Consider the following 23,702-nt stretch of genomic DNA (forward strand, 5'->3'; position numbering starts at 1 on the left):
CCCTTTTCCACCCCACAGATGGGGTTTGCACCGATGAGGGCGGAAGCCAGTGTCTTGGCCACTTACATGAAGCATCCCAAATATCACTCGTCTCTACTGTAACCAGAGCTAGATTTCTCTCCACCCCCTTCAGCTTGAGCAAAACCTGTCCTGTCTTGGGACAGACTGCTTCCTGCTGCCACTGCCTCCTCCTCCCATGTGCCCACCTCTGGTACCTGGGCCTGTGTCGGAAACTGTCCAAACACAGCGGGGCACTGGTCTCTCAACAAGGGACAGTAAACCCCATGAGTTCCAGACAGAGCTGTGAAGGCAGGCAGCATTGTGTCTCAGGTACCCCCAGTGCTGGGCTCTGCATGTGGCAGATTTTTGGGGGTAAGATTTTACTTATTTATTTGGAGAGAGAGAGCACGCACGCACAAACAGGGGGAGCAGCCAGCTGAGGGAGAAACAGGCTTCCCATTGAGCAGGGAACCTGATGTGGGACTTGATCCCAGGACTCTGGGGCCATGACCTGAGCCAAAGGCAGATGCTTATCAACTGAGCCACCCAGGTGTCCTTGTGGCTGATTTTTTTTTTTTTTAAGATTTTATTTATCTATTTGTCAGAGAGAGAGAGAGTGAGCACAGGCAGACAGAGTGGCAGAGGGAGAAGCAGACTCTCTGCGGAGCAAGGAGCCCGATGAGGGACTCGATCCCAGGATGCTGGGATCATGACCTGAGCTGAAGGCAGCCGCTTAACCAAATGAGCCACCCAGGCGTCCCACCTGTGGCTGATTTTTAATGCAAGTCTGCTGGTCATTCTCCACCGACAACGGGGTGGCGGGTAGAGGCGGTTGGAAGAAAGCAGAGATGAATAAGCAGCAGGGACTTCCTCGCCCTCAGAGCCCCACAGGCATCTGCAAAAGACTCAGAGACATACGATTCTGCTGCGCCGGGCCTGTGACTCAGACACTGATTCCCTCCAAGGACCCGTCAGGACAGCAGCCGCTTCCAGGGCTAAACCACCCAGTCCTCGGGGGGTACAAGCTAAGCCAGAGGAATGAAAGATGGTTTGGCAGTGTGACCCAACTCCAAACCAGGGCCGGGCCACCTTCCTGTGTCCAGGCCAAAAATATGACAAAGCCCATTGTTCTGATACTCAGTAGGATGCCCTTGCTGGTCTTGGCCGCTCTGCCAGGTACGCAATCACAGGCCTTAATGGCCATAATTAACTAAGTGCTCGCCGTGTGTCAAGAAGGTTACACACATCGGCGTGTGTCACCGGAGGAGGCAGGAGAGCCCAGCAAGATGGCAAAGCCAGTCATCCTAGGTAACCCACTCACCGGTAACCATGTGAGTGCCAGCTGTATGCCATGCTCCAGGCCAAGCCCTGAGGATGCAGTGAAAGGGAGACCCAGCCCCTGACCTCAGATCCCGCCTCAATTTGTGGCAGGAAAGAGACAGAAAATTGATCCAATAAATAAAAAGAGAGAGACTACCTAGAGAAAGCCCTGCCCATGTGCACCAGGAATCCTGAACAATAATAATCCTGATCATAAGATGTGTGCTTATAATAACAAATAAAATAAAATGGAAATAACATTAATGGCCAAACAAACAGAACAACCCTTTAGAGAAACACAAAATGAGAAATGCCATTATAGGGTCATTAACTGAAGCCCAGCTTCATGACAACTGGGTAAATCCTAAACGAGGCCTGCCACGTTATTTTCTAAAAATTGTTTAAATCCCCTAATCCTCCATTTCCTCATCTGTAATGTTGGGATGAGTAACACCTAAAGCAAAGGGTTCTATGAAGACTCAACCTGACAGTCTATACAAAGTGCTTACCTTAATATAAATAAAAATAAATAAAATACGATTATCCCTTTTTTAGTTAACCACAAAATACATGACATGCATCTCAATATACTTCTAACTTTATCGTGTGTATCCATTTCCAAAACACTCCGTGCTCACAAGTTTGAGGTCTCTCACCTGCATTTGATTCTTTACTGGGGGTCCCTAGGGTGACCATATAGTTTAGTGCCTAAACCGAGGCACCTCTAAGAGTTTGGGGGGGGGGGGCGGGGAGGAGGAACAATCCCAGCAGGACAAGGGTGTAAACCAGATGTAGTATTTTGAGCAAACTGGAGGGGCTGGTTACTCTGTCCACTGTTCACAGGCCAATTTCAGGGGCAAGGCCAGCAGCCATCACAATGCGCCCCTTCTCCATCACTTTTGGGAGCTGCCAAGTTTGAGAGCTGGCCCAGTAAGACTGCAACTGTGGATGAAGCCAGCAACGGTGTCACCCCACCTGGCAGTCAGGAGTGTCAACGGACATGGACAACCCCCCCACTTCCCCCAGTTCCTCCCAAAACCCGAAGCCCAGCACCCATCCTCACCCTTCTCGTGCTATCTGCCAGCACGACGGCAGTCAGCAGTCCTTTCTACTCCTCGATCGGGCCCCTTACCTCAGGTGTCCCAGGCTGTAGAAACGGGACTCGCCGTCGGTGGAGCGGACCACCTGCAGCGTGAACATGGGCTGCAGCTGCCGGAGCTCCAGCAGGACGATGGCCAGGTAATGGATGAAGAGGAGGGCGTCCACCAGGGACACAGCGTACTGCACAATGCCCTGGTAGTTCCGGTCCCGCGAGTCCAGGATGCGGACCCCATAGAACAGCCAATAGGAAACCACAAACAGGAAGATGAGGACCAAGAGGAGGGCGCGGAGCACAAACACCCGTGGCACATCGGCCCTCTGCTTGCGGAAGAAGAGCGCCCAGGTCCCGATGAGCAGGATAAGGAGCTTGAATGCCACGGAGATGAAGAGTCCCTCGCAGATGGTGCCACAAGGCTCCAGCTCGTCCCTCCACAGGATGGGGGGTAACAGGATGAAGGCGATGGGAGTGAGGAACACTAGAAGTCCCAGGACGGAGGTCACGGTGAGGCCCAGGTAGCGCCTGCAGTCCAGCCCCACGCTGTCCTCCATGTCCTTGCTGATCCTGGCAATGTCCTCCTGCGATATGCTGTGCTCTGAGGTGCCTGTGATGGCCGTCGTCGTCTCCCCCCAGTTGTCATCCTGATGGGGAGAGGACAGGGAGTGTGAAGAGCCACAGGCAGAGGTCACCGGGAAAAGCCACGAAGCCGGCACTTGGACACACGGAGGGCCCGCCTCCCCGAGCCAGCCCACACCCACGGGCAACCCCAGAACATGGAGGCTGAACCCTTCAAATTCAGGAACTGTGAAGCTTGATGGCTTTCGTTGAAGTTTTTCAAGCTGTATGCTATATTTACCCTTTCACGCAGAGAAGACACAGTCTAACCTTCTGATGGGTGTGTTGGGGGCTTCAATACTCTAACCTTGATCATCCTGAGTCAGTCACCCCAGGTGATCCACTCACCGGTACCCTTGTGAGCGCCAACTGTACGCCATGCTCCAGGCCAGGCACTGGGGATGGGGTGAGAGGGAGACCCAGCCCCTGACCTCAGTCCCCGCCTCAATCTGGGGCGGAAAACAGAAAAATCGTCCAGCAAACACAAAGTAAGACCGTCTAGAGAAAGTCCTGCCCGTGTATGCCAGGAGTGCTGAACAAGAACGCTGGAATCTCCTGAGGCTCTGGGTCCGCTGTGAGACTAATATTAGAGGGCCCACCTATGGCGGAAGAAGACTGCGTTCGCCTCTCAGCTCCTGGCTGGGTTAAAAAAGGCTGACAAAGTCCAAGTTCTGGAAGTGGGGCCCTACAATACCCTCCAATAGCTCTGAAAAGCTATATGTACGAATCACAGCCCACCGGTAGTGTTTTTTGTTTTGTTTTGTTTTGTTTAATAATTATCAGCGTCAAGCACTCCTTGACCATGTTTCTCACTGAGCAAGCTGAGCAAATTCAAGTAGCGCTGGCCAGGACAGCACGAAGATTCCTCCCCAAATACGCGTTCTCGTGACACACGATGTTCTTGTGAACATCGAGGGCACAGAACTCCCAGGCTTACTGCAATGTGTCTTTGACTCTCTTGCTTTCTCTCTTCTTAAACTCAGAGGTATTTTCCAGGAGGACTGATCAGTCCCTTTATTGAACAAGATCCAGGTTCTTAGGATTTCTAAATGATCCTGCTATCTTGCTGGCAACCCTGACTCCACTACAAAGCAACAAGAGAGCAAGAAGGCAATGAAAAGCCACATGGGGTCCAAAGAGGTTTTGGCTGAGATTTGTGTATATGATTTAACTTAGAAAAAATAGTCTGATGCAGGGGCAAGGCGGGTGAAATTCATGTAGAAGACACCAACTTAGAAAAATCAAGTTTAAGCTAACAGCCAAATCAGCAAGATAGGGAGGGATCCCATGACCAAACAACAACCTTCAATCTAGTCATGATCAGAAAAATATGATTTATGAATGTACAGGCTATAGCAAGGAGTGGCGGCAGTGGCAAAGGTCTTGACCTACGAACAGAGTTCTTCAACTTGGAAAGTTACAAGTGTCGCATACCATGAAAGAAAGAACTCTTTACGACGACAGCCAGAAGCCACCAAGACTCTCACACATGGCTAAGGGAGGGTAAAATGGTACAATCACTCTTGAAAACAGGCCTGGCAGCGTCCTACAAATTCAACTTATATGCTCAACTGTACGATCCAGCAATTCTACTTCCAGGTTTTTATCCAAAATAAATGTAAACATATGTCTGCAGGAAGACGTGTGTCAGAATGTTCTTAACAACTTTATTCATGATACCCCAAATGGCATCCCTCGGGTATCTATCCATCAGGAGAATGGGTAATAAATTCATACAAGAGAATATTCCTCAGCAAAAATTTAAAAAGGATGAATGGCTAAAACTCACCAAAACATGGATAAGTCTCAAAATCACAAGGCTGAGAAAAGTTCAAAACAATGATCCCAATTAAATTAAGAATATAATTTCATACCAATCATATTAAGAATATGATCCCAATTACATTAAGTTCTAACAAGCAAAACTAATCTACAGTGATAGAGATCAAAACAGGGTTTGTCTTGGAGAGGTGGAGGTGGGGACGGGAACTGACTGGGAAGAACATAAAAGAACTCTGTAGAGAAAAAAAGAAATATATATATATATATCTACACACACACACACACATATAAACAGTGTGAGTTTCATGGGTTTGTTCTGCTGTTTGAACTTCTCAAACTGTACATTTTAGATCTGTTCTTATCTCTGTGTGTAAATTTACTTCAATTAAAAAAAATCATCAATAGGGGAGAAAATTGCCACAAATAACGACAACTCATAATATAAAGTAAGTTCATAAAATAATTTACTTTGTAACACTCTGAAAGAGTGAAGGACAAATACCAGATTTCACGTTTTGTACTGGGCCTAATATTCAGTTGATCATCGATTTGGAAGTAATTATTACTATTATCTCGTGGTCATTTTGTTGACCAGCTATTCACCCTTCTGTCCACCAGAGAGCTGCTTACTAAATCCCCTGGACATTTTGAGAATGGATGTACACCTGTGCCTTAAAAATGTAGATGTCTGAAGGGTCCTCTTAAGCTTGGGGCTCTTAGAACAGAAAGGATCTAAGATCCTCTAATCTGATACCCAAGATCTCCTTTAAAGAGCCTGAGGCCCACAAAGGTCAGGATGGCCGTGGTCACAGAGCTACTGAGAAACAGAGCCTCCAGATGCCCACTGCCATGCTTTTCCTGTCATATCCACGTGGTATAAACATCAACAGCTTCCTGATACAGCTTCCCAGTGAGCTACAAGATGTAGGGAAGCTGCAAAGAAGAGATGCCTTCCCAGCGGGCCCTCAGTACCTCTCCAGAGTGCTTCAAGGTGGTCCGATCTCCGGATCAGAACCAACCATCCAACCATCCAACCATCGCTCTGGCCCTCCCAGCACAGTGGCAGGTAGTACAACGGTAAGGACTAACAATAGGTACTCATCTTGGACAAACTCTACATCCATCCCACAGCTGGGCTTTGGGTCTCAAGAGCACCTCACGTGCTTTGAGCAATTCCAATTTCAGTCCATCTACCTGCTTCTACATGCATGTGTGTGCGTACCTGTGGGTGTGAGCATACTTTGGTTTATTGGGGGCCACGGCTGGCCATGCATATATTTCCAGAGCTGTGGAGGGTATGCACAACACGTTTCCGGGGATAGCTCAGGGTTTATTTAGATCAGGTGGGCTGCCAGACAGTTAGGACCCAGAGAGAAGAACCTACACAGCATCTTTTTTTAAAGACAAATACATTGCCAATATTTCAAAAATGGGGTGACTTCACATAAAATCCTAGTTTCCAGCTTTTCTTCAATACCACTAGACCCAGGAGCACTGAATTCCCGCATTCCTGAGTGGTAATAAGAGTCCAGAGCTGGGGAGCTGCCATTCCTCCCACAGAGAAGACATGTTCTCTAGTTTGCCACAGACTGCATCACTCCATGCCATGGCCCCCAACAACAGCATGCCACAGAGGTTGCTGCTCACCCCCGAGCTTGGCTGATAGGTTCTGGCCCCTTCTCTGTGATGCAGGGCCCATTTCATTCATCCAGTTTTCCTGTCAGGCAGCTCAGTGTACAGCCCCCCAACTGACTTTGTATACCTTGTAGCAGTCAGTCTGGGCTCTCTTAACCTCTTGTTCCCCATAGTACTCAGGGCTTCTGGAGAGAGTTTCCACCCCTGGCCTTCTGTTCCACTTTGGAACGTGTCCCTGGAGACGACGGCCTGCAACTTTCCCTTTCTCTGCCCTGTCATCAGCCTGGCAGGCTTCTTTCAACACCATTCAAAGCAGGCCAACCAATCACACTTCAGAAGAATCCCCCAGGTAGCCAATGGCAGGACAGGTTGTCCTTAGACCAACAAGAAACCACGAGACATAAATAAACTCATTACCATGCTAGAAAAATAAAGATAAAAACCCAAGAGAACCTACTGCAACAAGACTTAGGAAAACATTTACTGAAAAGAGTCTTGATCAAGGGGCAGTGTGCTCACAGACCGCCTTTGATCCTTACCTGAACTTCCTCCGTCCGAGTAGAATCGTTGGCCAACAGGGGCTCTCCGGTGGGAGCCTGAATGGTGACAGACTTTTCTGACCCTCTGCCATCTTTATTCCGGGGTGATTTGTGTCTCTCTCTATTTCTCTCCCTATTAAAAAAAAAAAAAAAAAAAAAAGGAGGTTATCAGCCAGCACATTTATACTGTATGAATCACCTCTCATCGAATTTACATTTCATTGTGAGTTTAGGAAAATTCTACATACACGCACACACACAGAGCCAACACCCACCCAAGCCTCCCCCTGCAAGGAGTAAGCTAATTTTTACTCCCTATTTAGTATTTTCTGTCATTCTAAGATCCAAAACAAAGACTGTCACTCCTCCCTCAACAGTGGAGTTGAAAATAGATTTTTTCAAAGCCTAAAATTGTGAGTTTTAAAATTTCTGTAGCTGAGGCACATTATACTGTAAAATTACTGACTTGATTTGGTTCTAATTTGCCTAAATTCATTTTCTAAGGCTTTCTTGTGGGGACAACACTGCAAAATATTTACACTTTGGTCTGTCCAAAAAAATCTGGGACACGCTGTCACCCTACACCTTTGGACAAGTTGAGAAGAAAGGAAATCCTAAACCAGTACAAAGAAGCATTTACATCTCAATCCTACGAATTCAAACTGAAAGTCATTCCCATAGGTTCTGGCTGAATTCAAAGGCATTCAGAGGAACAATAAAAGCCAGGACAAATGACACCAAGAGGTGCGTGTGTGCATGTGTGTGTATTTTCAGGCTTCCTAAGGAAAGCAGGCTGCTGCCTCATTTTACCCCAGATAAACTTCCTGGGTAGTCCAGGGTAACTATGAGAGCACCCTGCCTCGGGTCAATCTTGAAATTATAAAAGGAAATCAATCACTGTACAAAGCTCTAAAGTCACAACCTGGCCACTAACCACCTATGGAAACTGACACTCCTGTCCCCAGCTGTGACAGTCAGTCCAGAAGCCCCCACAGGAGCCTGTCCATCAAGGCCTCCTGTCTTAGAGGCCACCTTGACATCCCTTCAAACACCTGCTCTCATTCCCAAGGTCCCCCCAGGCAGGACAGAGCACTGCACACACCGGCTTTGGGGACAACAGTCAGATTTCAGTCATGCTCCTTTGTGACCTTGCACAAGTTATTCAACTTCTGAAAACCTCAGTTTCCTCTCTGTGAAATGGGGACAATGATAATGCCACATAGGTAATGTATGCAGAGATGAGTACAGGGGCCTCAGAGGAGATGTGGACAGAACTAGTAACACGTGGTCCGACTCCTTCCCCTCCACAGTGTGTGTCCTAATAACCTGCTCTTTCGCCAACAAAATCCCATGCAGACTTCCTGTGGGCAAACTCTGACCTTATCAGCACCTCTCTAGGATAAGCATTGGTTAGTTCCTTCAAAGAGCAGGGAGGCGTCCTCAGCCCCAGAAACTCTCAGTTGAGAGCATCTCTAATTGCTAGAGCTTAACTTACCATCCTGATCTACTGTTATATTAGGGCCTAGAAACGCATGTGTTCTGATCAACTTGGGTGTTTCAGTTTAACCAGGTAACTGGGGGGACAGCAGAAAATCAGTTAACCTAGAGATGTATCTATCAAGGCCGATCATTCCACTCCCCCCTCCAATTTAGAGAGCGCTTTCCTAGGTGCTCTATGATATTAATTTCACCCCATCCTAATCCTAACAATGACTGTATGAAGCCAGTAAACGTGTCCCCATTTCAGAGATGGAAAAAACCGAGGCTCACAGAGGTTAACTGACTTGCCAAGGTCATAGTAAGTGGCAGGATGCGACCCCAGGTCTGCTCCCACCACGTTGATTCACACCCACTATGGCTGCACTGATCTGAAGAACGACTGAAGATCCGGTAGCATGAACATTCCTACTGTTCGTCCGGGCACCCTCTACTTGAACCGCCGAGCTCTGAAATCCGCCTGTGGAGCTACTGCTGGCAGGTGCAAATGCCCTATGACCTTGGGCAGCACAACGCGATGAGCCCAACGCTCTGAGTTGCCAAAGACAATCACTTCAAAGGCCTGAGGGTGAGAAACAATAAACAATTTGGGAGAGCCTTCCCAGGCACCTGGGCACTCCTTGGGGTGACGTGTATGGGCGGGGTCTAGAATCCCTGCCTCCCAGGAGTCTCCTCTTCTATCTTGTGTTTCCATCACCAAGTCAGGTCTATCTAGCCAACCCCATCTATCTATGCACTACTCCCATGGGTCAAATCCTGTGACAGCACAAATTCCAGTGGACACCAAAATTCTTTCACTGAATGCCAAGCACTGGAGCCTGAACCCGGCCAAGGCAGAAAGCAGGTCGGGGACACACCCAGGGCTGGAAACTGCCTCCCCAGGGCCAGCCATCACTCTGACCCCTGGCCCACCCCAACTGGCTCTTAAAGGGCCCAACAGCATCCAAAGGAGAAGGCCCAGCCTGAACCATTCCCTTGGTAACATCCGGTAAACCGGATAGGAACCTATCATTCAATAATTCCAGGAAGGTTCTCTCATCCCCCAGAGCCAGAAACCCGATACCAGTGCTTCTCACACCTGAGTGTGCAGAGACACCACCTGGAGTGGGCATTTGAGTGCACATTCACTGGCCCCACCCCTAGGGAATTCTGGAAGAGAGACAACAGGAATGACATTTTCACCAGCACCCCAGGTGATCAGGATGCAGGGCATCCGGGAAACTTTCCCCAGGGTTCTTCCACCCCAATGCTCCCGGGGAGAGGGGTGTGGGAGTGAGTGCTCGGAAGTACGGCTGTCTGTTAAGTGCCTGTATGCAGTAGGGGCTCAATAACGGGCCCATTATGCACAGCCCTACGATGTCATGTCGAGGTAGAGAGTAGCTTCCTTAGTAAAGTGGCATTCAGAGGAGGAGGCTGGAGGGAAGGCTCAGGCCAGCATGCAGCAGGACTCAGCATCAGTCTGTGCTGGTCCCTGCTGCCAAGGGACCAAGATGGGCCATGTAGCTTTTACAAAAATCACTGGTCATCAACTACTGCTCCAGGAAGGTGTCCGAGCCGGTTCTCAATAGAGAAATCCAACAAAAACACTGCCATCCAGTGCTGTCCAGGGTGCCAAGCTCGGAGCGCAGGACGGCTGCTTCACTGCACGAGGAGCCCACGTGTTCATCTCAATACTCCCAACGCTGGGACTCCAAGCAAGGGACAAGTGCACTCTGGGAGAGGGCTTTGTGGTGGTGAAGACAATCCATTCATGGGGTCTAAGAGTGAAAACAGGAGACGGGGCAGAGCATGGCGGGGGCAGGGGGTACAGCTATCAAACCACAAAACAGCTGTTAGGAACCCAGGCGCACCAGGGAGGGTTTCCAGATGTGCCTGAGTAGTAGGGATCACCTGTGCCTTTGCTGGGCAGGTGCATCAGCTGCAGGAATCACTGTATCTCAGCATCAGTCTCCAGGCAATATCCACCAGTAAGGGTACAACGTATCTGTGCTCGAGTGTGTGCAGGCCAGAGGGTGGAAGAGCAAGCAGCGGCACACGGGAGGCCCAGGCAGGTGTCCGTACCTGCCGTGCGTATGTGCATAAACCCATCTACTTAGATGATTCCAGAGCTGGGCCCTTGCGGGCAGCTGTAAATGCCCCTGGTTCCAGCCAGAACCCCCATCAGTTCCTCTTCCCTTCCCACTACAGACGGCATTTCCTGGGAAAGACGATTTAGCTCTGTTTCTGTTGTTGGTCTCTTTCTATTTGGGGAAAGCCAGCCCCACCAGTCACTCCGCCCTTTCCTTCTCCATCACCACCTACTACCTGCCCTTGCTTGGCTGGCGGTGGGGCTGTCTGGCTGCTGCCGCTGGCTCAGCAACGGACTCGGGTGGGAGGGCTGGGCACAGCACAAACCAACTCTGAGGCCGCCTGGGAACAAAAGCGCCAATTCCCTCCCCATCCTGGCCATCCTCTCTTGGACAGTGCATTTCAGCACATTCGTCACATGAGTTTCCTGCCCCACCCCCACTCCCCCTCTAGATGCTCCCCATCTAGCACAGCCCGGGGAGGAGCCGGGCTTCCAAAGGGCCAACGAGTCAGGCCGGAAACCTGCCAAGGGTACCTGCTAGGCTCGTAAGGTCAGGCAAACAGCACTGCCTTTCCGCACCTCCCCTGTTATTGCCTGCTAAATGGGACGATACCATAAATACCACGGCTCTAGGACAGCCATGAGGATGGGGGACAGGAGCTGAGGGTCCTCACAGGTGCCCACCAAGTGTTCCTTGGCGTCGCTGGCCGCTGCGGTATGTGACGAAGGGAACTATTACTCCAGGCTCAAAAGGTAAGACAAGGTCAGCTGAAGTCGGCACCCTTTTCCCAGCAAGTTGACTAACTGGACACCCTCTGGAGAGAGCAGATATCACAAAACCAGCCTGCTGACCTCTTTGTTGGAAAAGAGTCAGGTGTCATCTGTTTGGAACCCAGCCAGCCCCCCACAGATGATCACGGTGTCACTGGGCATATCAAGTTTGGTGCACTGCATTATTCCTTTCTGGGTGAGAGGCCTAATACAATTACCCCAAAGCAAGGTCCCTCCCCTTTCTTCCTTTTCCATTCAAATTCCTGACAAATCCCTGAGCAGAACAGCCTTCCCGGGGACCCTCCTGGGGGATACCATACCCTTGGCAGGCGCTAGGGCCTGCTTACACACTGGTGAGGGGTAATCTTACAGCTTAATATTCTTTATGCCCGACACAGTACTCCTGGGCCCACACCATCTACAGACTACAAGCTTTGCCCCGTAGTTAGCTACTGCGCCTTACAGGACCCTCAGGGAATTCACCGCATGTGGGTGCTGTTTTTTCCTCAAGAACCCATGGAATCTCTGATGGCCATTCCCTCCACCCAGAGCTTTTCTGAACAGGCATTCAGCAGCACTCCTTGAATACTTTATTCAAAGGCTCAGCTTGTACTCTCATTTGCCAAGTACTTTCCACATGGGTCCAAGGGACACATTAAGAGTTTGGCATGCTGTTTTAATTGGAAGTTATTATCTCTTAACGTCACCACAAGAGCACTGCTGGACCAATTTCTGGGGTCCCCAAGGGGCCTGAGAAAAGACTGGAGCACAGCCTGGGGCCCACACATAGGACAGTTGGGACCCATGTGTAGGCAGAGAAGACCCGAGATGGTTCCTCCTCAGAGTCGAGCAAAACGTCATCCCCCATTCATCGCCAAGCACGAGTGGCACCCCAAATTCCTACTTCTGTCACTGCCGTGTGGAAAAGAGAAGCTTGGTATGCTGACAAAGGAATGGCTTTCTCCAGTTGGATGTTTCCAAACAGCTGTTTCTGGTGTTTTAGGATGAATCTAATGTTTGACTCGCTGGTTGAAACTGGTGATGAATCTTTGATCCCCAGAGGCATTCTGACTTTCCAGAGATCTGGGCTCTGCCGTGTCACCTGAGGCCTCCCTCACGGGCTTCTATTCAGCATGCTGCCAGAAAGACTGACCCAGCCTCCAGGAAGAGCTCTTTCACACCCCTTTCCACATTTTTATGACTTTAAGACCAACACGTGAAAATTTAGAAAATAATGAAGGCTTAAAAAAACGAAAACACAAAACCCACCCTAATTTTAATAATCCCTACATTCAGAGACCAGACAGGCACGGCCAATAATGTTACCATTCATCTTCTCATAAAAATACTTAACTATTATAAAGCACAAAGTTTTGATTCTTATTTTAAACATGATTCCTCAGGTTATTAAACAATCTGTGAAAATTGTCGTTTCTCATTCTTTCACTTCATTCAGATTTTTAAATACAAGACACACCCTTGTAGAAGACTGAACAGGTACAGAAAAATAAAGCAAAAACAAAATTCCCATCAGCCACAATCTTGTGTTCGGCCCCTTTCCTACGGTGATCCGCTGTGGGCAGCTCAGAGAATATCCTTCCAGACCTCTGGCTGCCTGTGTACATGCAGACAGGCTCACAAATAAATAAGTCTATTAGGCCGACACATCTTATCGCTGCATTACAAAAAAAAGTCCCACTCTGCATTTGGCTGCTTTTGTGAGGAACTGCTTGGTCAGGGAAACACGGTTCCCAGTCCTCACGGGGTGTGACTGCAGCTGGGCCTTTGGGCAGTGGCCAGTTGGGACCTTTGAGCGTGATGCTGAAATGCCACGGCTGTTAACAGCATTCATACAGTCACTGGTTAGTGACCTCCCACTGTGGGCCATGTTAAATGCTTTACATGCACAATCATACAGAATTCTCTCAACAGCCCCGCGAGGCAGCTGGACCCATTTCACAGATGAGGAGTCTAAGAACGAGGTGGGACTACCACTTCACCAACCGTTTTCTCAGCCTCTCCATCCACTCGTTCCCTTGTTCCTTTACTCACCAATCAGTCTCCAGGTCTGCAATACTGCAGGCGCTGTGAACACCAGCGAAGACCTGCGCGGGAGGGAGTCTGGCCCCCATACCCTGCATGGCGGGTTTTCATTACCCAGGCTTGTTTACTGGGAAAACTCATCAAGAGAGAAATACGGCACTAGGCCAATCCCACCACCTAGTGTATAAACCTCGCTGCAAATGCCTAAAGGGCAATGAGTCAGCGACTTTAGGTAAAAAGCAACAAATCAACACTTTTTTTTTTTTTTAAACTTTCATTTACAATCTTGGTAAAGCTTTGGGAGACCTGTTGTCTGTGAGAAGTATTTAGAAATGAAAACCATTTCCACTGTAGGGAGAAACTTTAATTTAAAATCAATTGTGAGAAATTAAGATCATCAACCATAATGGCAGCTATAAAATGTAAATTGGTGGTATAGTTACTCCCAACACATGTTAAATGCTCTTAAAGCCCGCCTTCTCGTGGGCCGCTGGACCGACCCTCCAGCAACAACAGCCCGGCAACCCGGCTTCACCACTTGGAAATTGAGTCTAGAAGGCTGCACTGACCTGCGAGTTTCCAGGAAATGCGGAACAATCTAGAGCTTACGTACCCTTGTCTGTGAGATTTTTTCGAATGACTGGAATAGTAAGAATATCCAGAATATGTGGATTCGGTATCCATAGCAATGGGGAGCTTGCTCTTGAGAAAGGAGCAGCAGCAGTGTTTCTCCTCGGAGGTAGAGAATTTCACCAACTAGACTCTGAAAGCTGCCAAGGGTCTGGAGATCCAGGAGCCGCGCTTCGACAGGAACAAATTCTAAGAAAGCAGGGAGGAAAAAAGGATAATCAACTTCCAAAGGCAACCTAAAGATTCTGAAGATAAATGACAGCAGCCACCTCCCCTCTGGGTCTCTGTTGGAGAACAAGGAAGCAGGGAAGGAGCCTCTGAACGCTAAGTGCTTCCCTAGGGGTCCAGGAGGGAGACAGGTAGGGACTAGGCAGGCTACCCCTCTAGCACAGCAGCCGCGTAACACACGTGAGAGAGACCTGGCCCCCGGCCATTTCCTGGACACAGCCTCACACAACATCACCACCGGGGTTCAGGCTGGAGGAAGTGGCGTCCCACAGCCTAGACAGGGCCCAGTCCCCACTGCCAGTTTGCTGGTTACAAGAACAATACGCAGGAAAGCGGCTTTTAAGGGATTTTTGCTCATAGTTTCCAAAAAACAAACAAACAAAAAAATTCTCTATCTCTTTAAACCAGGGCTCCAAACACCAGAAAATTTATCTTAAAGAACTGATTTTTTTTCAAAGAAAAACTATTACCGCATTGTTTACAGCAGAAGAAAGCATGAAATAAGCGAAATGCCCCCAAAGTGCTGGAATAGGTAAGGAAACCACGTTCCTCCACCCAAGACAGATATCACATAGCTGTTTAAAATAATCAGGAAGAATGGGAAGTTTTACAACATAATGGTAAATTTAAAGACCAGACTACAGGATCATGGATACACCCTGAGCCTGCTGTTACAGTTAAAATCATATAGCAGGCTTACGTAAACACAGTGATTAAGAGGGAACATCAGAAAATGAAGGAAAGCAGGTGACTTATTAGTTGCAGGCTCTGGGGTCTTTGCCCCACGTTTCCATTAGCTATTGCTTTGCAATAAAAATACACTGGAAACACTTCCAAGTACATTCCTGAGGCCTGAGTGCTAAAAACCCTTTACTTCTAAAGGCCTGAGAAGCACAAGTTTGTCTCTCCCAGCATCCCGCACCCCAGTGCTGGTCTCTGCACCTCAAGGCTCCTCCTTCCAGTGCCCCTGCCCTCCCCTGGGAGCTGAAAGTGCAAACAGAGCCAGTGACTTAAGTGTGAAGGGAGAACAAAGGAGCTGCAAATGCCACAGCCTTATCCCTACTGGGAAGGGGCCAAGGCACCCCCCCCCCGCTAGTACCCCTCCCAAGCACCCCGCCCCCAGTAACCTGCAGGTCCAGAACCAACCTCCTGGTCAACTGCCACACACCAACACAGCTCCCAGTCTCAAATACCACCTAAGAGGGCTTTGCCCTTAGCGTTCATTCTGCCTGGAAGTGAGATGCCTTCACTTCCAGGCACTGTGACCAAGGGGCTAGCCTCCCTTGTCCTGGGTCTCGTGACTCATGGTTTCCCACCTCCTCTGCCATCAAGAGCCCCAGGCGAGCAGTGGGTTCTAATCAGAGCTCTTCACCGTCTGATAGAACCCAGGAGAAGCCACTTGCCCTCTTCCGCCTCAGACTCCTCATCTGTCAAACTGGGATAAATCACAGGGTTGAGGGGTACCTGGGTGGCTCAGTCAGTTAAGCAGCTGCCTCCTGCTCAGGTCATGATCCCAGAGTCCCAGGATCGAGTCCCGCCTCTGGCTCCCTGCTCAGTGGGGAGTCTTCTCCCTTTGCCTGACACTCTGCCTACTTGTGCTCTCTCTCTGTCAAAAAAAAGTAAATAAAAAAATCTTTTTAAAAAAAATCACAGGGTTGATCCGAGAAAGGAAACACATACAGGATCGGGGGCTGGGTTCCGGTGCCTGGCTTTCCCCACATATTGGTTCCGTAACCTCAGTCACATTACTTGAGCTCTGAGAACCCGCACTGCCGAGTATGAGAACCAGGGCTGCTGGGAGAAACAAGGGGGCTCCAGCTGCAAGTGGGCCCAGCACAGGCGGCAGGGGCAGCGGGTAAGTGAGAGTTAGGGCTATAAGACTTCCCTTAGGCTCTGAAAGCTCATGTCCCTCCTTGTCTGTCTCAGCAAGAGAAAGCCCTGGACAGGAGCAGGGCAGAGCCAGTGCCCAGCTTGCCCCGCCACTGGCAGCCCATCTCCAGACGGCATCTCAGCCCCCGGGGGTTGGTAACCAGCTGTGCACTCAAGCAAGGCAGTGTCCCACCCATAAAATGCAAATGAGGCCCCTAGTCTGTGGGCTGACTGTGAAAACATAGTGGCATTTTTTTCAGAATGTGAGTTTTGCTTCTGGACCACCTCCACTTCCTTAGAAGACAGCAAGAGACCATCACAATCACCCTCTTTGCGCCCAACTCTGCCTCCCACCGTTTTCCACCAGCGATTTCAGGGAGCTGCCAGCACCCTCGGTTCTCATCTCTCTGCTCTGGGGTCTGCTGCTTGTTCATCTGCTTTGTACCTGGCTGACACCTACACCAAGAGGTGAGCCAAATCCCCAGGACTGCCCAGCAGGAGCCTCTTTCCCTGAAGGCCCTCCGGATCACCCCCCTTCTTGTCCCCACTTCCAGCTAATTCTGGCTAAATGCTGCTGGGGTGTCTCAGAGGCAGATGACCCAGGCCCTACAGACCTGGGCTGGTGCTATTCATGCTTCCTGATGGAGACATCACTTGAGCCACTGTTGCCCCGCCCCCCATAAAATGAGGCCATTTAACGCGAGCTCTTCCTAGGTCCCCGAGAGCAATAAACCAGGCTCCCTATGTAAGGCTCATGGTAACCCAGGCTCCATTCCCCTTCCCCCTCTGCAAGAGGACATCATTCCAAGTCCTCATTAAAATCTCTGGCCATCCATTAAGACAACTCCAGGCACGTCCCTCAAAGGCAATCATGGGCTCCCAAGTGCCCTCTGGGGAAAGGCTTTACCCGACTCTACCAGCACCCATGTCCGGGTTCTCCCCAAGTCCTCCCTGTACTCCTCAAAGGGGTGGTCTGTATATGCTGCCACTCCCTCCCTCTCAACTGCCATCCCAATCTTCCTCCCTCAACACTCCACTGAAACAGCTCTAAGTGGGCCACATGCAAAGGTCACACCCTCGTCCTCCTTTCCCTGGACCTTCGGATCCCATTCTGTATTCATCTCTCTCTGTATTTAGCAAGCAGCCACAGGAGAGCACGCTAGGCAATGCTAGGACACAGCAATGACAAGGCGCACATTTGGCGCCCTGCCTGTGTTCCCAGAGCTTCCTGCGGCCGTCCATCCTCTGACAGGATCGCGCTGCTGCCACCGCTTCTCCAACATTCCCACCCTCTCTCCCATCAGGTTATCCCTTAAGGCTCAAAACTCATCCATGTTTCTTCTCCATCCATGGATTTACTCTAGTGTAAGCTTCTTGGAGACAGGAGCCACGGTTTCCCTACCGCAGCATACTCTGGACGTATTAGGTACTTGGCAAACACTGAAAGAGTAAATCCCCAGTGCACATCTCCCACTCGGCTGCCTCTTGCTCCCCTTGGGATCATCATTATCCCCACCAGTGCTTGCTGGAGTCCTGGCCTATTCTCTCCAGTGTCCTCTGCCGGGGGATACAGTCATCACACCAATCCTGTCCACCCAGCCCCATGCCAGGTGTGACACTCTCTCCCGGGATTCCCTCACATCCCGCTGTCACTGTCCTCAGGAGCCTCCCCTCACTCTCCTGGAGCGCGGCCACCCAATTGCCCCAGGCTCCCTGGACAGAGGGCTAACCTGTCACAAAGCCTGCAAGTTTCCCCATGGAATCTGGTCTACAGTCTACGCTGAGCTCAAGCTCCTTCCCCTAAGTCATGCTGTTCCTCTCATAGTGACCGACTCCTGTCCCAGATCTGAGTAAGGATTAAGCAAGAGCAACGGAGGCAAACTGACAATATCCAGAGTGGACTCATTTTAAGGGCCAGTGAAAGAGCGTGGATGTAGTTAATAAAACACCCATCATGAAGCTTATCACTGCAATGATATGCTTAGGAGAGAGTTCGCTTGCATGCACAAGAAATTAGCAGAACTCAAATAAGGTCAGAGGGACCCGTTATCAGGAAGATAATAAAGCAATGGCAAGGAATCAGGTCCACCACCCCTAACCCCCCACCCCCGGGGTAATAAATGGACAGGAGGCAGCACGGGCCTGAAGAGAACCACCAAGCAAAGGTGGAAATATGGATCCTAGAATCTGGAACGGTGGGCCCCCGGAGACGACCCACACAGTGCAGCTGGGCAGCTGCCACGGTGATCTTCCACGTCACAATGTGGATGTCACCTCTCTGCTTCAAACCCTTCCGTGGGGTCCCACTACAGTTGGAATACAACACGAAAACCTCCCTTGGGTCCGCAGGGTCCTGCCCACCTGGCCAGCTGCACTCCCCTTCTGGGGCTTTTAATGACAACACTGCTTTTCTCAAGAGGCCTTTCCAGATCCTCCAGGTGACAGGGGGCCCGTCACAGCACCCAGAACCACAATTGGCAACGTCTGTGCAGTTCCCGGAACGTACCAGATGCTCAGTAACTGTGTGCTGAGGGAGGGTGTCTGTGGCCGACCTCAGGCTGTGGAGGCCACAGAGGCACCATGGACGGAACCTTGGAGGCTGCCCATCTGCCATTCTCCGCACTCCAGGAGGGGAGGGCAACACGGTGATGAGCGGAGCAGCGACGTCAGAACCGCCAGCTTTTGGATCACGGGACAGTGTCCTCAGGGCAACGTTTCTCTTCCAGACATGCTAGGGTAGGAGTCAGCTATGATGTCAGTCCCGCTGCTGCCCGATAGTGCCTGGCCCCACTGCCTCCCCCTGCCTTCCTGCCATCCACCACCCTGCACCCTGGCTGTAGCAGCAGCTGCAGGTACTGCCTGGGCGGGGGGGGGGGGGGGGGGGGGGCTTGTTGCAAAAGCCAGCATGGGGCTGGAGCTGGTCAGTTCACATCTCTGCAAAGTTGAGACCAGTGCACTTCTGCTGTGCGGCAGAAGGTCCCAGAGAAGCCCCTTCGCCACGCTTTATTCAGAACAAAATGACCATCAGTGGCCTCCAAGAGAATCTCTCCCTAAAGTTAGGTTCACCCACACATAATGTGCCTGACTACTACTTAAAAGAAAAACACAGTGTTCAGAAAATCATCTGAGGGAAATAACACGTTACGGTAATGACAGTGGTAAACATTAAGTTAACCTTGGCGAAAAGGAAATTATAAAAACATCAACGGCTCTGCCTACAGCTATTAAGTAATTAAGGGAACTCTGGTTTGGAGGGTAGAAAGTTCTCTCTCAAGGGGTACAGGGAGGCACGCTGAATCTCAAGAGCTACTCCGCTTCTTCCTCAGAGGAGATTATTTCCAAGGGAAAGAAGGTTCTGGTACTGTTACGTTTAGGTAGATGGTGCTTACTACTTTTTATCATGCATAGAATGCTAAAGCGTTTGCTCCACTAATTATTTTTCCCCATTAATTGTTATTTTTATTGTGTGTTTCGGTGGACATTTTTCTATACCCCGTTTCGGTTAGAGGGCACCCAAGGGGAACATGTAAACTGAAATAATTTTGTTCACGGTCAGCTCTTCCTCGATGGAGAAGCAATGAACAAAAGTTCTGGAGTTAACACCATCACCCTTCAAATCCTGGCTCTGGTGTGTATCAGCTGGATAACCTCAAATCAAGTTACTTACCCTTGCTGTGCCTGTTTCTCTAACTCTAGCAACAGAATGATATTTTACTTAACGGCTTGCAGTGGGTACTACATGAGAGAATTCACAGGCATTAAGAATAGGGCCTTGTATGCAGAAAGCACAACTGTTAGGCATTACTGTTTATCAGTAAAGTGAAGTTAGGAAGGTTATGTGGGTATGGCATGAGACCTCTGTATTCCTTGCATACTCTTAACATGCACTGTTTGGTCAGTACTACTCTATCCTGAACGAATACCATGAACTGTAGCTAATCTAGTGACGTCTATTCTGTTCCCTGGGCCTCCTTTTGCTAGTACCAGGTTGGAAGGGAATATCAGGCAGATCAGAAAAGACTGTGTGTTATTGCATTTATTTGGAGGACCTTGGGGTTGTAAGGGAAGGTGGGAAGAAGTATGGCAAGCTCTGCAAAACATTTTGATGAACTTGTGGTCTATAAACCATAACACGTCATCCAGGTGACTGATACAGGGATCAGAGGGCTTGTGGCATCTGTGACAAATCCAGTGATACTTGAATTACAATAGACCTCTTCCAGGTGAATGATCCCGGGCCACTGTACACAAGCAAAGAAAATGTCAACCTCATTTTACCTGTTTTGCCAATGATTTCAACTCACCTTCGAGAATAACTGCTCTTGGCTCCAGGCCCTAACTACCTCTGAAACACCCCCAGCAGCTACGTATAGATTTCCGAAGAGCTGTGAATGCTTAAAATGTCTGGGGTTCTGTGATGCATATCTATTATCAAGTGACCCCCTTATCCCCTGCTAGATTTTTAAGCTTCGACAAATAGATTTTACGAGTACTACCTTCTCTGTAAATCCCATGGTGCCAAGTCCAATGATCACTGTCCAATAAATGGGATTCAGAAAGACCCTGATGGGAGAGAGGCACACACATTTTCATCAGGCTTCAGGCAAGACCAAAGCCACTAGCGAAGACATGGTCCAGGCTCAAGTCCACTTACACCTTTTTTTTTTTTTTTTTAAAGATTTTATTTATTTGACAGAGAGAAATCACAAGTAGGCAGAGAGGCAGGCAGAGAGAGAGAGAGGAAAGCAGGCTTCCCACCGAGCAGAGAGCCCAATGCAGGGCTCCATCCCAGGACCCCAGGACCATAACCCGAGCCAAAGGCAGAGGCTTTAACCCACTGAGCCACCCAGGCGCCCCTCCACTTACACCTGTCTTGTTCACCTTCTGGAAAATGGCACAGCACGATGCCCACATCACATGTCCGCACACAGCTAGTCCCCTAACCATAGCTAGTTCACTTGACAGAGAGAGTGCCCGGCACTAATAAAAAACAGACTACAGTTCATCCTGTGCTTACTATATGCTGTGGGCTATTTAAGTCTTTTGTATGTAATATCTCACTTAATCCTCAGAACACGCCATATAAGGAACAACAAGCATTCAGGTCAAGTTACAGTTAAGGAAAGCAAGGTCACAGTAAGCGAAGGATCCAGGGCTTGAACCATGCAAAACGTACAGCAATACAGCAATTACCGGAACTGTTTATTTACATCTCAGAGGGTAGGCAACAATCACGGACTGTCGTCCCAAAACATACATAACCCACAAAGAATTTTGCAATTCCAACTCCTGCTCACAGGTTCAGCGTCCCAAGCATTGTGGGGCATCCGGGAGAAAAGAATCAGAAACAGCTGGAGCTCCTAAGGGGTTCCCAGCCAAAAGGTACACACTGCCTATTAAAATACAATGCGATAAGCACGCAGGCAATGCCAGGTCTGAGGCAGAGAGGGTGTGTGTTTGTGTGTGTTAGGGAGATGGAGGGAGAAGATGTTTTTAACCCAACATCTGTTTATTCTTCAGCAGGCTGGTGTGACATGGAATTGGGGCTTGTAGGGAAACTCGCCTTTATGGTTCTGTCCTGTTGTTCAAACACCTAAGACAACAAAAATGTCCTGCTTGGTAAGCTGTCCTTACAAATAGGCCATTCCCAAAATTCTTCTCCCACTCTACTTACAAATTAAAATGCAAAGGCTGTAACAGTGAAAACTTCACACTATATGTTCCACTAATTACCCTGAGAGACACCAATGTTTGGGAATGCTAAAAGCCCATGGGTAGGTAAAGAGTGTTGTTTCTCTGAACTGCAGAATAAAACAGTTTCCTCCCAGAAATCAAAGCTCCAGCCATATCACACTGATTTAATTCAACTCTAAAAACTCTAATTAGTGGTTACATAAAATGACTAATTACTTCTCCCCGGTTTTAGACAGTTTCTGCCATGTCACTAAAAAGCCTAGGAGCTGTGTAATCAAACAACCCACCCCCCAGGAAGAAGAATGCTAATTAGCATTGTTGATTGGTGACACAAGCTATAATATTTTCCAGCAACTCTGTAAAATTCATAAACATATCAGGGAAAATGCCAGATTCTTTACAGCTTGCTAGATTTTGGCATAAAGGTCTAAAAATACATGCATTTCCAACCACAGCCGGGTCTAAGGGTTTAACAAAATGCACGCGCCAGCCACACAATCATCACAATAAAGCGCTCTGACGTCTCTTAACGAGGAGCTAAACGGGCTCACGACACCTTCCCGGCTGGGCCATTATACCTGGTCTGTAGATGTGAAAACTGAGCAAGAGATTTCTCAGCTTCGAGGCTCACCAGCTCATCTCCGCCAGGCCACGGCTCGGCCCCACGCCTGCCTCCACCGGCGACGCGTTTAAATTTTTATAAAGCTTCACACTTCTCTGGGCGCGTTGCTTGGGGCAGTTCAAAGACTGCAGGAGGAAATGAGGTCCTGCCCGTGGCGAAGGCTGCCCGGGCGCGGAGAGATTTCTTCCAACCGGGACACCTCGGGCAGAGACTTGCCAGATGTCTTCCGCTCCACCCCGGCGTTTTTTGAAAGTAAACTCCTACCTGCCTGTTGCGCTCTCCCGGCCGCAACCGGACTCGCCCCCCAGGCCTCTGGGGCCGGCTCAATTTTGTAAGCGAGGTGCGAACACAGGCCGGCTCTGTGCCGGTTTCTGACCCAGGCAGGACCCGGCGGCTCCGGGCGCTGGCGGTTACCGGGTCGAGCCCCGCGGCGGGCTGGGAGCGGCGGTGCGCGCCCGGTTCCCGGGGAACGGAGAGCGGCCCGCCGTCCCCCTCCCCCCCGCCGCAGGGCCGGTAGGGCCACCCGGTGCCCCGGGAACGTCGGCCACTCCCCGCCGGCCGGCCGGATCGCGCACCCCGGGGCGCACCCCAAAGTGCGGCCAGGGCAGCAGTCGGCGTCCGAGGCGCGGGGAGGGAGTGCCGGGGTAGTGGGGCGCAGCAGCGAACACGGGGCAGGCAGGGGCCGGGGCAAGAGAGGCGCACCTCGCAGGCTTGGGAAAGGAGTGGGATCCCGGGAGGCAGGGTAGGGGTGCGGCGCGGAGGCGGGGAGGGCGGGGACCCGGGGTCCCAGTGCGGGGTAGGGGGTGCGGGGACTCCGCGGCGGGGGCGTCTCTGCGCCCGCGGTATGCACCCCGCGCCCGGCCTCCCGCGGGACTCACCTCTGCGCCGGCTGTGCGGGCTCCGCGGCCCGCGCTCTCGGCTCACAGCGTCCGGGCTCTGCGGCCTGCGCTGGGCTCCCTTAGAGGCAGAGCCCCGCCGCCGCCGCCGCCGCCGCCGCTGCACTGCCGCTTTCCGCTTCCTGTCCCGGCGCCGCCCCGCAGCCCGAGCCCAGCCCCGCGAGCCCGGCGCGGCCGCGAGCCAAGAGCAGCGAGCGCGGCCGGCCCCGCCGCGGGCCCAGCCCACCTGCAGCGGAGGGCGGGGCCGGCCGGCGTCTCCCCGCCCCCGCCCCCCATCCCAGTCTCCCCACAGCCACGGCGCGCTCATAGTCACACACGCTCGTGCACACATGCACACACAGACCCCGGGACTCACCACGCACACATTCAGACATAGTTAACACATGGCCCGGGA

General features: G+C 50.5%; 1 protein-coding gene across 2 annotated transcripts in view; it reads right to left on the bottom strand.

The window, feature by feature from the left end:
• The window catches only part of VANGL1 (VANGL planar cell polarity protein 1), a 48,005-nt gene extending 24,580 nt beyond the window's left edge, over positions 1-23,425 (bottom strand). Inside the window, exons 1-5 of one of the 2 annotated variants that reach the window (XM_082687785.1) lie at positions 23,291-23,404; positions 22,369-22,537; positions 13,983-14,188; positions 6,991-7,123; positions 2,453-3,060 (exon numbers count right to left, since the gene is read on the bottom strand). In XM_082687785.1, coding sequence (XP_082543911.1) covers positions 2,453-3,060; positions 6,991-7,123; positions 13,983-14,053 — 812 coding nt within the window. In that variant the 5' untranslated portion in view covers positions 14,054-14,188; positions 22,369-22,537; positions 23,291-23,404. Of the gene's footprint in view, positions 1-2,452; positions 3,061-6,990; positions 7,124-13,982; positions 14,189-22,368; positions 22,538-23,290 lie in introns of both variants that reach the window. The other variant, XM_082687784.1, reaches the window with a different exon arrangement.
• Positions 23,426-23,702: the final 277 nt, after the last annotated feature.

Source organism: Mustela nivalis, assembly GCF_964662115.1.
Source record: "Mustela nivalis genome assembly, chromosome: 10".
Classification (NCBI taxonomy): domain Eukaryota; kingdom Metazoa; phylum Chordata; class Mammalia; order Carnivora; family Mustelidae; genus Mustela; species Mustela nivalis.